Source organism: Chrysemys picta, chromosome 3 (genome assembly GCF_011386835.1).
Source record: "Chrysemys picta bellii isolate R12L10 chromosome 3, ASM1138683v2, whole genome shotgun sequence".
NCBI lineage: Eukaryota > Metazoa > Chordata > Testudines > Emydidae > Chrysemys > Chrysemys picta.
The window spans coordinates 24,903,671-24,918,338 of NC_088793.1; the positions used below are offsets into that span (position 1 = coordinate 24,903,671).

The following is a 14,668-nucleotide window of genomic DNA, read 5'->3' on the forward strand; positions in this document are numbered from 1 at the left end:
GAGGTGGTTACATGCCACCCCCCGAACCTTTAAATTGTGCCCCCCCCATCAACACTTACTTGTCGCCTCTTCCCTGACCTGTCTCACTGTAAACAAACTCATATCTCAGACTGTACAGTATCTTTCACCTTTACTCCTGTATGGCCTGCCGTCATCTCAAACTCAATGTGTCAAAAGCTACACTCCTCATTTTTCTTCCAAAATGTTTCCTTCCTGCTCCTGTCGCCATTATTGGCAATAGCTTCACTATTCTTCCTGTCTCTCAGACTCCCAACCTTGGTGTGATTTATTTTGTTTATTTTTTTTTCCCCCTTCACTGGATTCCATCCTCCTTCCACAACGATACTATTATTATCTCCACAGCATCCTCCAAATCCACCAACTCCTCTATTCCCACATTTCCATGTTAATCTTTGGTACTATATGTATAACAATAGTAATAACTCTGCTTTGAATTGACGTAAAGGGGCTAAAAGATATTACCTCACCCACCTTGTCTCTTTTAAAGGGACACTGCCAGAGCTTAAAAACTGGCTTACTTTTAATCTTTCCCCAAATTGATGCACTTTTTTCAAGATTGCAGATAGTTGTTTTTCACCCCACTCTTCTCCTTTGAAACCCTACTCTTTTGCATAGGATTTATCACATTGATGATATCCCTTCTGGAGCTGCAGATGGAGTGCTTGATTACAGCAAGGCCATTCAAGTAAGTGACCCTTTTAACCAGTATATTATATATTATTGCTTACTTAATAATTGTGAGCATTACTCTGTTCAGATTAATACATTTTAAAATGTGTGTGGCCATTTTGTTTAAACTTCCTTGTATTCCCACCTCCTGCACATGTTGTTCCTCTCTTTCTACTGCTTATTATCATCATACGTTTATACAGTACCATGAATTTGACACAACATAGAAAAGGCATGGTGCCTACCCTAGAGAATTAGAAAGAAAGAAAACAAACATGATGCCCATGAGACATCACTAATTCAAAAATTTGCCAGCTGCTCTTTTAACTGTGCTATCAAGATGTACGCATGCTTACGCTGAATAACCTTGACATCTTTGTGTAGTGTTTGTGTTCTTCCTCATCCCTGTTCTCCCTCCTTCACCTTCTATTACCCTTACTTGTTTCATCATGTCTAAAACAACAGTTGTGGGCTGTTCAAATCAGGGACTGTGTCATCTTATTGCTCAGTAAATTTGGGAGCTATTATTAGTACTATTACTACTACATTTCCCATAGTTCAGGGTCATAATAAGCATCACTGTTTACGAGTGATGCTTGATAGTTTCTTCCCAGAGCAGCAGAACCCTGTGGCTGCTTGGTAACCCCCTTTGAGCTGCTTTCTTGTAGATTTACAGTAGGCAAGATGCACTTTCCTACTATTGATCCCCAACTGCCAGAGCAGTTCACCTGTGGCTTCTTAGACTGTAGGGGAAAGAAGTTATAAAGGAAGACAGGTGAAGTTACTTAGTAGACCAAATACAGAATACAGATGAAATTTTGAATTGACATGAACAAATAAAATAGCTGAGATTTGTCTCTTATTAAAGCAAAGCAACACATATTTTAAAACATTTTAAATTGAAGGCAGCTGTGTTTTTAAATAAAAGAGAGAAATATTATTTATTGACTTACAAATAAAACACAGAAATGCTGCTATTTTCTTATAGGGCAAAATCACTGGCTTTTGTAAAACGGTGAGAGTGTTCTCTTCATAGAGATGTCACGTACAGTTCAGCCACTAATGGGAATTTCAAGTAGACTGGAGAATCTGCGTTTTGGAAATAGTTTTATTTATTAAATGACTATGGTACACTGAGAGCCTCTCTGCCGTAGTGCATTGAATGGAAAGCTCTGCTTCCAGAGCAGATGAGTAAGTAGTGAAGCTCAATACTACTATCCTGAATGAACAGTAAATGAGACACTCTGAAATACAAATAAAGGCACCTTCAGGGCTCCATAAATAATATTACAAAACAGTGTAAAGTGAAATAACCAAATACTAACTACTGAAGTAATGCAATACATTTTATGTTATTAAAATTAAGTGTGTTTTCTGTACCTCAATGTAGCATGAAAGTAGAGCAGTCTAATTGTTAAGCTAGAACAACAGCTCATACTAGTTTCATAACTAGGCATTCTGTGTCCAAAACAAGGCTAAAAGGACCAAGTCACTGCCTCCTATGGGGAAAAACTCTTGAGAAGGGGAAGGTATAAAGAAAACGTAAGAGAAACAAACCTTGTAGAACTTCCTAGAATTATGATTTTGGTGGGAGGGACTTGGGGCCATGGAGTAAATCTCAGGTCTCCTCTGTGGTGATGGATGCTGCCCTGCTTATCCCCTGCCTCCCCTCTTACCCGACTTATATTTAAACACAGGCTATAACCTACGCAGCATTGATGAATGTAAGAAGTGTGTCCAGTTTAGACGTACCAAAACATAGGGGAAGGGAGTCTCACTGCCATTGGCTTGGTCTTCCTTCAATTGCTCAGTAGCAATGGAGGGAACCGAGGGAGTGTGTCACCGTTCAGTGCAAATGCACCTGTATGTCCCCTCAGTGACCCAGTAAGGGCACCCGCTCTCGGCTTCCATCTCCCCAGCTATTGCCTTTCTGGGTGGAACACACATCTCTCTCCCCTCTGACTGGGATATTTCCAGGCTGCACAGTTCCCTGCTGTCAATGTGTATTTCCCAGCACAGATGGGTTGCCCATGGACGCCTGCTTGCTTTCTCTTCAGAGGTGGTTAACAAGTGTAATTAGTACAGATATAAGCTATCACACAGCACTTCCTCTGCAAGCCTACTTTACTCTTAAGGTAAAAAGCATTACAGCTTAAACATATTAAAAACAATAAAGAACCGACATGCATGCTAATAAGCTTACCAGAATTAACCTCAACCCTAACATGGTTCTCTCAGGATGCAGTCCTTCCATCCCCCATCCAGTGTGATTCCTTAGTGGTCAAAAGTTCATCACATCTTCAGCTCAGAACAAGCACGCTCATAACATGTTTAGTTCACCCTTTATACAGTTCAAGGATCTTTGGTCAAGAGTTTCCTTCCAGAGATTGATTAATCTTGTCTTCCTGCTAAAGAAGTTCCATACAGTCTCACAATAGCACATAAATATTTGCAGTTTTAATACAGTGAACTTCAAAGCTGTTAAACTTAATTCAATAAAGTTCATTCAGGATGTTGCAGGAAATAGTATCAGAGGGAGATAATACTACTTCCAGCTGTATTGCCTCCTACCAAGATTTTTGTATGAGTCCTTCAAATAGGACTGCACATGGGAGAACCTCCCACATAATTTTTTTTATTATCCTATTTAAGGGATGTTTGGAGTAAGAACAGTCTTTCATAAAATCAGTAAATTAATTCCAGGTAAACTGAAAATTTTCCTGGTAGTTTGAAGTAATTTTAAATCATTGATCTGTACCAAGCCCTTTCCAGGGAGTATCTCTGATGCATTTTGCCTTTCCTCAGTGGCAAAAACCTAAGTCCATTCCCAGCTTTTGGTCTTCTAGTTTGCAGTTAATTGTATTGTTGTTCTGCTACTGTTCTTTGACAATGAATTCTTACTGAGGTGATTAAAACTGGTGTTCTGGTGGCATTTATATGCTTTCAGGGAACAAGGGATCCAATCTGTGCAATAACCGCATCTGATAAGACACTAATTGTGGTAAGTGGCATAGTTTAAATAAGCTGACCTTAGGCAGTCACAAGTAAAGTTGGAAGAAACCTTCACAAGGGTTTGAATAAGTATTCAAACTTCTGAAACTTTTTCTGAACTGAGTTACTATCCCATGATCAAATCCTCCTTGCATTACTCATATGAATACTGTAGTGGCATTGATTTATATTGAGGCTATGCAGATGAGGAAAGACAGCCAGTTTAGCTCCAACTTTGTAAATCTGGCTTATGAACCAGAAATGAAAAGTGTCTTTCGGCCTCACTGTAGAGTGAATTTGACATCACTGACACATTGTAAGTAAAACACATGTGACTTTGAAGGGACATTGAACACACACTTTCTCACATGCATGTGTTTTATACCGTGTAAAGAACAGATGTCTTCTCACTCTGCCCACCAGCTATGCTTCAAGCATGTATGCTCAGCGTTGAAAAAACATGCAAATTCATTGCCAAAGGCAAATGAGCCTATGCACCCCAATAGAATAGTGTATGCAATATTATGATGTATTTATACATTGACAGACTGGCAAAATGGTGATGTTTTGGCTTTTTTTTGAAAAATAGGCTCTGAGCTCAAATTAACCATTTTGTTCAGCCTCACAAGGTATAACATAAATAAAACAATATTATATATAAACTATGCTGGAATGCAGAGGCTCAAGTCATCTTTTGAAAATTTTGTTTCTGAACAGGTTTTTATCTAGACATTTTTTTAAAACGGACAAATTTTCACAAAGTAGCATCTCATGTTGTACTTGTAATTTTGCACTTGTATGTGCAAATACTTCACTGCATGTGCAAGACTGAAGGCTGGGTTGAGTCTGGCTGAAGATGTGGCCCTATATTTTTGTCTTTAAAGTTTTCAAAACTGAAGTGTCACTGGACGCTGGAAAAAATCTCATGGTGCATTAGTGTGTCTTGATTTGACCTTTTTAGTGTCTTCTGTATTGGATCCAAGACCTCTATGAGTATGGGCTCATTCTTGCTAGGATAGTTTTCACTTTGGACAATCAGCCTTTGTCATAAGGAGCTATTCATATGATGCTCTAGATCTTTTGTCATCTACTTACAAAAGTAGTACGTGAGCATTGGCAAAGGAAAATGAAGTATTATATTGCTTTCCAAAGGGTCTGTCTCATAATAATCACTAAAGATGGGTTAAGAGAAAGGCATAGGGAATAGGCTATAGAAAGCCTTAGTATTTATTGTGGTGTTTTTGTGCACTTGAGATGAGGGATGGACTCCATGTCCCAGGAAGTCTTTTCCAGACCCTGAATCTTTGGGTATTTAAGTTAAAAGTGCGCCTATTTACACATGTTGGTAGTTTTATATAAGACTATAGGTAATACCACATTTATATATTATATATATTAATCTTCCAAATTATAGATATGAGGATTATTATTGTTTTATTTAAGTCTCAACAATGTGCTTGGTACTATACAAGACAAACTTCAAGAGAGTCTATGCCCACTGGTTTTATAATCCAGAAGACAGAGAGAGAGAGAGAGAGAGAGAGAGAGATGAGTCTTGTGGGAGTGGAGGGGAAAAAGGAAGGAATTATTCTAGATAATTTTCCATATTCTTAATCTGATGACTTTCGTATTATTTCTCTTTATTGGCCTCACAAAAGAAGTGGGTCTTTAAGAGGGATTTGAATGAGGAAAGTGTGTGAGTCCAGCATGCTGGGTTTGGAAGTTTGTTCAAGGCATAAAGAAGGCATGAAGGCAAGAGTGGGAAAAGAAAATGAAAAGGACATTGAGGTTGGTGGTGTTGATAAAAGATGAGGGTATGTATGCCAAGAATGAATTGTGTGGCAACTTGAAGATGAGGATGAGGAATTAAACTTCATATTGTGAGCAAGAGGAAGCCATTGGAGCAATTCAAAGAAGGGAGTGATGTGGTCTGATTGGGTGAGGAAAATAATTGTGACTGATTTATGTTTTGGATGTGATTGGAGTGACATATATAGCAGAAAGGTTCTTCTTCAAGTGCTTGCTCATGTCCATTCCATTCTAGGTGTGTGTGCTCGCCACATGCACCGGTGCCGGAAGTTTTCCTCTCGGTGGTATCTGTAGGGGACTGGCTCTGGTGCCCTCTGGAATGGCACACATAAGCTGTGGTATAAGGGGTGCTGCCAACTTCTCCCATCCTCAGTTCCTTCTTACCGCCAGTGACAGTGCTGGAACTGCTCTTTGCCTCGGCAAGCATTGCGTTACCCAGTAGTTTTCTTCTGCATAGTGTGTAAATAGTTGCTTAAGTGGTTCTTTTTTCCTCCCCTCTTGGGCCGCAATAACTATGGACTGGTGGATCTGTGGCAGTGGAGTACACCCTGCAGTTTATTTCTACCCCTCCCTCCTACCTCCCTTTCCTGTCCCTCTTCAGGGACCCTACTCATGAGCAGCTGCTTGGACAGGAGGTACAGGCCCTTCTACAAGTTGGGGCTGTGGAGGAAGTCCCTGCGCATCGAAGGGGAAAGGGGTTCTATTCCAGGTATTTTCTCATTCCGAAGGCCAAAGGCGGTCTCCACCCCATTCTGACCTGCGGGACTGCAATAGATATCTCAACAAGTTGAAGTTTCGCATGATCTCACTGGCCTCCATCATCCCTTCCCTGGATCCGGGAAACTGGTGTGTCGCCCTTGATTTGAAGGATGCCTATTTTCATGTATCAGTATTCCAAGGGCACAGATGGTTTCTGCATTTCCTGATGGGGACCACTAACTACCAGTTTACAGTGCTTCCCTTCGGTCTTGCAGCAGCACCAAGGGTGTTCACCAAATGCATGTCGGTGCTGGCCGCTTACCTCAGACGTTGGGGTATCCAGATCTACCCGTACCTCGACGACTGGTGCAGCGGGGCTGCCAGTAAGTCAAGCTCCCTGACTGTGCTAGACTCTACTGACGCCCGGGCGTTTCTACCGCAGGACAGGTTCGACTCAATGTCAAAGCTAATTGCTGACCTCTTCATACACCCGATCACCACATCCAGAGTCTGTCTCAGGCTTCTGGGCCACACAGCATGCATCTATGTGGTCCGCCACGCAAGGCTCAAAATGTGGCCCCTCCAGCTGTGGCTGGTACTCCCCATCCAGAGATCACCTGGACAAGGTTGTCGCGATCCCGTGAAGTGTACTCATCTCCCTAAAGTGGTGGTCCAGCCCAAAAGGGGTGATGACAGGAGTGCTGTTTGCGAATCCTCGGCCCGAGGTCTCTCTGATATCGGATGCCTCAGACCTCGGATGGGGGGCACATCTTGGGACAATGCAGACCCAGCGAATTTGGTCCCCGGAGGAGCGTTCACTGCACATAAACATCAAAGAGCTCAGGGCCATCTGCCTAACTTGTGGGGTCTTCCTCCCCCCAGTTGTCGGGTCAAGCGGTGCGAGTCCTGACAAACAACGTGACCTTCATGTTCTATGTGAACAGACAAGGGGAAGCATGATTGTTGGCTCTTTGTCAGGAAGCCATCCATCTGGGATTTCTGTATCTAGCACGGAATCCACATGGAGGCAGCGCATCTCCCTGGTGTTCACAACACGCTGGCCGACTGCCTCAGCAGGTCCTTTTGCTCTCACCACAAGTGGGAGTTCCATCCCGAGGTCACCTGGATGATCTTCTGCAGGTGGGGAGCTCCCCAAGTGGACCTGTTTGCCACCAAACAGAACAAGAAATGTTGGCGTTTCTGCTCCCTGCAGGGTCTAGGCAAGGGCACCCTTTCAGACACCTTTCTCCTGTCATGTGCGGGGGATCTGCTGTATGCTTTTCCACCGATCCCTCTTATCAGCAGAGTTCTGTCAAAGATCAAGAGGGACAAGGCTCATGTCACCATGGTCGCCCTGGCGTGCCTCACCAACACTGGTACCTAGTATCACAATAAAATTGTCCCCTCCAGGGTAAGCACCAGCATTGTATATTGCTAATGCTTTGAGATGCACTGGAAAGAATTTCGGGGAGAGTAAAGGTGTAAGTGTGGAGTGAAAGAAGACTTTTTGCAGGTTGCGAGAGTTCCGAAGGGGGAAGAAAGAAAGAAGAGAACGGTTTAATGCGAGCTCCAGCTAGGTCTGGAAATAAGACGCTGACTCCAGCCCAAGGCCACGGCACACAACCGACTCTCGGCTGCCTGCCAAGAAAGACAGGTGCCTGAATTCCAACCCCGACCAGCTGTGAGAAAGGAGGAGTCAGCTAAACAGACCTGGAGGGGCTGCGAAAATAAGTGAAACGGCAAAGGCCAATGAGGGGAAAAACAGAGTCTTGCGTCCTTGAAGCCAGTGTGTTTTGGGAAAGCTGAGGACACCACAGAAAGCCGGTTTGGACTGGTACAAAAAGCACAAAAAACAAAAGTCCCTAAACATAACACCCCCAAAACCCCCAAAACTTAAAACCCTCCTAAAAAATAAAGCACGTTAAAAATCAACAGCAAACCCTAAACAGCCTGTGCACAGAACAAAACTCTCGTCCACCCTTCTCCTTCTTCTTACGTTACACCCAGGCATGGCCAGCCTCGGGTCATGCATGTATAAGTATAAAAGTGGGGTTAGGGCATGGGCACTAACACTTTTTCCTTCCTCTAAGTAACACAAAAAGCACCCTGCACTCACCACTCTTATGTCATTAATAGAGCTTTAAAACTTAGTTACTTGGTGTGCTCCTTCATCTCCTCCCCTAACAATCCTGCGGCCTCAGCCTAATCACCTAACGCCCCCAAAAATTAGTAACAAAAATCTGCCACACTAGCCATGGCCACTGCCTGAATGCCCGGATCTCCTGTTCCAGGATCACAGTCGGCTCCTGCACCCGAACCTCGCCCCACTTCACCTCATGGCTTGTCTGCTGCGTGGCTAAACCCTGAGAAGTAGGCCTGCTTCAGTCAGGTGCAGCAGATTCTCTTGGAAAGTAGGAAGTCCTCAACTAGAGCTAGCTAAATGGAAGCGGTTCTCCTGCTGGGCAGCGGAGCAGGGTATCTGTCCAACCCAGTCGTCTCTCCAATCCATCCTGTTCCAGGTGAAGAATCAGGGCCTCGCTTTCTCCTCCATCAAGGTCCACTTGGCGACCATATCGGCATTCCACCCGCATATATAAGGTCAGTCAGTGTTTTCTCATGACATGACGGTCAGGTTCCTGAAGGGCCTGGAAAGGCTCTTCCCACTAATCAGAGACCCGGTTCCCCAGTGGGATCTCAACCTGGTCCTCTTGAGGCTTACTGGCCCGCCCTTTGAGCATTTGGCCTCCTGCTCCCTCTCTCATCGCTCGTGGAAGGTGACTTTTCTGGTGGCCATTACCTCAGTGAGGAGAGTCTCTCTGAACTATGGGCCCTTACGTTGGAGCCACCATATATCGTCTTTTACAAAGACAAGGTACAACTGTGGCTCCATCCGGCCTTTCTGCCCAAGGTGGTCTTCTCCTTCCATGTCAATCAAAACATCTTCCTCCCAGTGTTCTGCCCCAAGCCACACTCTAGCGAGGAGAGGTGGCTACACACAATGGATGTTGGACGTGCGCTGGCTTTCTATCTGGAGTGCACCAAACTGTTCCGCAGATTGACTCAGCTCTTCATAGCAACAGCGGAAAGAATGAAAGGTGTCCTTTTAGAGGATCTCAGACTGGATCACCTCTTGCATCCGTACCTGCTATGAGCTGACTCAGGCCCAACCGTCGTCGATTGTGGAAGCCCACTCAACCAGAGCACAAGTGTCCTCAGTGGCCTTCCTAGCCCATGTCCCTATCCAGAACATCTGCAGGGCCGCGACGTGGTCTTCGGTGCACACATTTACCACGCATTATGCCATCAGCCAGCAGGCCAGAGATGACGCTGGGTTCGGCAGGGCTGTATTGCAGTCTACACGTCCAGGAACTCCTATCTGCCTCCGGTGGTACTGGTTGGGAGTCACCTAGAATGGAATGGACAAGAGCAAGCACTCAAAGAAGAAAAGACAGTTACCTTTTTTCGTAACTGATGTTCTTCGAGATGTGTTGCTCATGTCCATTCCATGCCCCGTCCTCCTTCCCCACTGTCAGAGTTCCCGGCAAGAAGGGTGGGGGGAGCCGGCGGCGCCCCTTATACTGCAGCACATGCGCACCACTCCAGAGGGTGCCAGAGACGTTTCCTTATGGCTACCACTGAGGGGAAAACTTCCAGCACCGATGCATGTGGCAGGCGCACACACCTAGCATGGAATGGACATGAGCAACACATCTCGAAGAACACCAGTTACGAAAAAAGGTAACTGTCTTTTTGTTTAATGTTGTGTTGCTTTTCCCTCTCTGTGTTTCTTCTGGTTTGTCCTTCATCCAACAAATCTTAGTCTTAGGACAGCATATAAAGAAAGGTTTGTTAAACAGTTTAATATTAGGCAAGTTATATAGGCTGCCTCAATATGCAAAATCTCCTTTTTTCTAGGGACGTGAATCTGGCACCATTCAGAGATACAGTCTTCCTAACGTTGGCTTACTTCAGAAGTATGTTCTGAACTGTCGGGCCTATCAAATGTCTTTGAATTGCAACTCCAGGTAAGTCATAGATCTGGAACATAGCCACTTGATTTTGAAATAATATTCTAATTGATTGGGATGGTTTACTTGGGACTTATTTCATGGGTTTAAAATATATTATTTAATCTAGGAGACAGTATAGTCCAGTGGGTAGGACACTGAACTGGGATTTGAAACCTGGCTTCTATTACTTGCTTTCCATTGGCTTCCAGTGTGACCTTGTGCTACTACTTAATTTCTCTGTATTTCCTTCTCCCCATCTGCAAAAGGGGATAATAATTTAAACTCCCCTTTGTAAAGCACTTGAAGATACATGGATGAAAAGTGCTATTTAGGTGCCAAATGTTTTTTATTTCACTAATAATGTTATTTTTCATTAACATTGTTATTCTTGTATCCCGATTTGGCTCTCTTCTCCCACTGATGCACATATATAGTCTCCATTAGGATTAATAGGACTTATTTGCACGCGACTGACAGATGATATGCGGTGATTTTCTCATTTCATTCTTTTTATGTTAAAGATGCAGAAGTTATAATTGGAAGCTTTCCTTTTCAAAACTGGTGTTTTAATCTTCTAGTTTGAAACTTCTTATACAGGGAATTCTTTAGGATTGTCAAGCTAATATATTGAAGGATAATCCAGTTAATGTCTGCAATTGTTTAAAATACTGTTAAAATATAATTTCTTAAAGTTTGTCAAAAACTTTAAGAAATGTTGATTTCCAGTGATGCAGAGATGTGTGAACTTTTTTTACTGCAATGGAATATTTCATTATATTTGCTAGTCAATGCTTACTGTAAAATGTGGCAGTAATTTAGTACAAGAAATTTTAAAAGTACCTTTGAAAATGAATTATCTTTGAAAACTGACATTTGGTTTTGGGCATAATACATGGTGCATCTTACTGGTATGGCAATCATGAAGTCAGCTGTGGAGGGTCAGATTTTACAATTTGCTGAGCCCTTGTAAAGTACTGGGTGTCCCCAATACACATTGAATGGGATTTGAATACATTCAGTACCTTGCAGGATTAGGCCTTAGATGTGTAGATGAATGTCTGCCATTTGGAACTGTGTGTCTTTATTTCATTCTTTCCACTCTGTGGCCTTACTCTTTTCTCACACTGGTATAAATCAGGTGTAGCTGCATTGAAATCAGTGAAATGACACTGGTGTAAAATTACTGAGAGATCAGAATCAGGCCTCCAGCATCTAGTTTATTCTGTCTGTTGCAGAATGATTGTAAATTTACAGATTTGAATAGTACTAATCAGCTGTTTCATTTCATCCCCCCCCCCCACACCATTTTCTGTTAGTCGTCTTGCTATCATAGACCTTTCTGGAGTTCTAACTTTCTTTGACTTGGATACGCGGGTAACAGACAGTACAGGACAGCAAATCGTAGGCGAGCAGCTGAAGTTGGAGCGCAAAGATGTCTGGGATATGAAATGGGCCAAAGATAATCCAGACTTGTTTGCTATGATGGAGAAAACAAGAATGTATGTTTTCAGAAACTTGGATCCTGAGGTAAAACAATCCGCATAAGTAAATGAGTCATTTACAGTGTATTCCATATTGTACATTTGGAATTCTGTGACTAGTAGGGCTTCTTACAAGCTTAAAGTTAAGCAAGTACTTCCATACCTTGCTGAATCTCAGGGCCTATATCTGGAAGTTTCAAAAACCAGCTAGCTCTGTTGTGTAAGTGCTGCTTACAAAAAATAAATTGCCAAACTCCAGATATGTTAGAAAAATGAAAAGGAACATCTGCTTTTACTTATATTCTGCTTTTATAAGATTACAAAAAATAGTGCTTATTGATATTTATTTTAGATATCATCCTGGCTAGGATTTTATTGTAAATTTATGTTAAAACATGGAGAGTTAAATCCACATCTGACCTTTTTGTTATAATCTAGATATAGAAAAACATGTTTGTCCTAAATAATATACAAATTTTAATTTTCTATACATTAGTGGTCTCCAACCTTTTTATGCCCAAAATCACTTTTTGAATTTAAGGGCAACCCAGGATTTACTCCGCCCCTTCCTTGAAGTCCCGCCCCCTTCCCGAAGCCCCACCCCTCTCACTCCATCCCCCCCTCTCTCTATCGCTCGCTCTCCCCCACCCTCACTCACTTTCACCGGGCTGGGGCAAGGGGTTGGGATTTGGGAAGAGGTGCGGGCTGTGGGTTGGGGCCAAGGAGTTCACAGTGCGGAAGGGGGCTCCAGGCTGAGCCTGGGGCAGGGGTTGGCATGCATGAGGGAGCGAGGGGTGCAAACTCTGGGAGGGAGTTTGGGAGTAGAAGGGGGCTCCGGGCTGGGGAAGAGTGTTGGGATGCAGGAGGGGGTATAGGGTGCTGGCTCTGGGAGAGGGGTCAGGGCTGGGGCAGGGGGGTTCGAAGTGCAGAAGGTGGTTTGGAGTGCTGGCTCTGGGAGGGGACTCAAGACTGGAGCAGGGGGTTCAGGGTGCAGGAGGAGGTTTGGGGAGCTGGTTCTGGGAGGGGGTCAGGGCTGAGGTAAGGGTTTCGAGTGCATGAGGGGGTTTGAAGTGCAGGAGGGGGTTCAGGGTGCTGGCTGTGGAAGGGGGTCAGGGCTGGGGCAGAGGTTTGGGGTGAAGGAGGAGGTATGGGGTTCAGGAAGGCGTATGGGGTGCTGGCTCTGGGATGGGGCTCAGGGCTGGGGTGTGGCCTCCCGCCGGACGGCACTTACGTCGGGCAGCGCAGCAAAGCTAAGGCAGGCTCCCTGCCTGCCCCCGCCCCACGTCACTCCTGGAAGGGGCCAATGCACCCCTGTGGCCTCTGGGGGGCTGGGCGGAAGGCACGTGGCTCCAAGTCTGCCTGCTGCTCCTCACAGGAACCCTTCAAAAGACCTTAAGCTAGCCTAAGTCACAGTGTAGACAGCGCAAGGTCGACGGAAGAATTCTTCTGTCAACCTAGCTACTGCCTCTCAAAGAAGTAGATTTAATAGTGTTGGAAGAACCCGTTTTGTTGCTGTAGTAAGAATCTACACTAAAGTAGACATAGCCTGAGTACTGTTCCCAGACCTGAAGAAGAGCTCTGCGTAAGTCTGAAAGCTTGTCTCTTTCACCAACAAAAGTTGGTCCTGTAAAAGATATTATCTCACTCACTTTGTCTCTCTAATATCCTTGGACCAACGCAGCTACAACAACTCTGCAAACAAATATGAAACTTTTATCAGATTTATGTAAAGTTGTTCATTACCTTTTAACCATATTTATTTTAAGGAACCCATTCAGACTTCTGGATATATTTGCAACTTTGAAGATTTAGAAATTAAATCTGTTCTTTTGGATGAAATATTGAAAGTAAGTGTAATTTAATTTCTGTTTTAGAAAAACTTAGTGTCTATGTAACATGATTTGCACAATGGCAGTTTCTAAGGGGTGGCAAAGACATTGAGTAAAATTTAGTCTTTTACTTCATTCTTTTAGAATCCTGAACATCCTAACAAAGAATACATCATTAACTTTGAGATCCGATCGCTACGAGACAGTCGAGCATTGATTGAGGAGGTCGGGATTGAGGAGTCTTCCCAATTCATAGAAGATAATCCACATCCTAGACTTTGGTAAAATCCCTTTTCAAAATCCTTTCTTCTGCTGCTTCCATTGATTACAAACCTGTCTTTTCATCTGCTTTTCCTTCTTAAACAAGTCTCCTAGTTTATTGTAGAAAGACATAGTGGGCCTCCCTCAGCCACATAGCTCCATTTTGAGCTCTTCTTATAGCCCTTGTGTCTGTTTGATCCAACTCAGCAGATAGCTGCTCCACCTCCACTCTCCGCTCCTGTGGCAACTTTTCCACCTTTGCCTCACGGATATTATGCAGGACACCACCAGACAGCTATAACCATTGGGATATTTTTCTCACAGAGATCCAATCTTGTGAGTAAACAATGCTAGTTCCCTTTCAATCTACCAAAAGCACAGTGAACTGTCGTTCTGCACCTGCTGAGCTGGTAGTTGAATCTTTCTTTGGTGGTGTCAAAGTGGCTGGTGTTGAGCTTCATGAGCCAGGGGAGCACTATTGGCGTTTCAACATCACCAGTGGTTCCACCAGTTGGGAAAGAATGCCCCTTCTTGCAGTCTGAACAGTCCTGTATTCTTAAAGATACGAATGTCATGCACCTTCCCTGACCAGCCGGTATTGATATCAGTGAAATGTCCCAGTGATCCACCAATGCTTGCATAACCATAAAAAAGTAGCCCTTTCTGTTGGTGTACTCTGTGGCAAAGTGGACTGGTGCCAAAATAAGGATATGCATGCCATCTATCACCCCACCACAGTTTGGAAACTCCATTGCTGCAAATCTATCCACTATGTCCTACACATTACTGAGAGTCACAGTGCTGCATAGTAGAAGACGATTAACGACCCTGCACACTTGCATGACAAAGGCCCCTCCGGTGTATTTTCCAACTCCAAAATGATTTCCCATTGGCCGGT

The 14,668-nt window shown here is 43.8% G+C and overlaps 1 protein-coding gene across 10 annotated transcripts in view; it reads left to right on the top strand.

Annotated features, from left to right (window-relative positions):
- WDR35 (WD repeat domain 35) overlaps nt 1-14,668 on the top strand; it is a 79,062-nt gene that overhangs the window by 47,106 nt on the left and 17,288 nt on the right. For 7 of the 10 annotated variants that reach the window (XM_005297316.5, XM_042848689.2, XM_005297315.5 and 4 more), the window contains 6 exons: nt 637-706; nt 3,638-3,691; nt 10,105-10,214; nt 11,516-11,726; nt 13,447-13,527; nt 13,654-13,790. In XM_005297316.5, coding sequence (XP_005297373.1) covers nt 637-706; nt 3,638-3,691; nt 10,105-10,214; nt 11,516-11,726; nt 13,447-13,527; nt 13,654-13,790 — 663 coding nt within the window. The remainder of the gene's footprint in view (nt 1-636; nt 707-3,637; nt 3,692-10,104; nt 10,215-11,515; nt 11,727-13,446; nt 13,528-13,653; nt 13,791-14,668) is intronic. The other 3 variants (XM_024101097.3, XM_065587631.1, XM_065587634.1) reach the window with 1 other exon arrangement.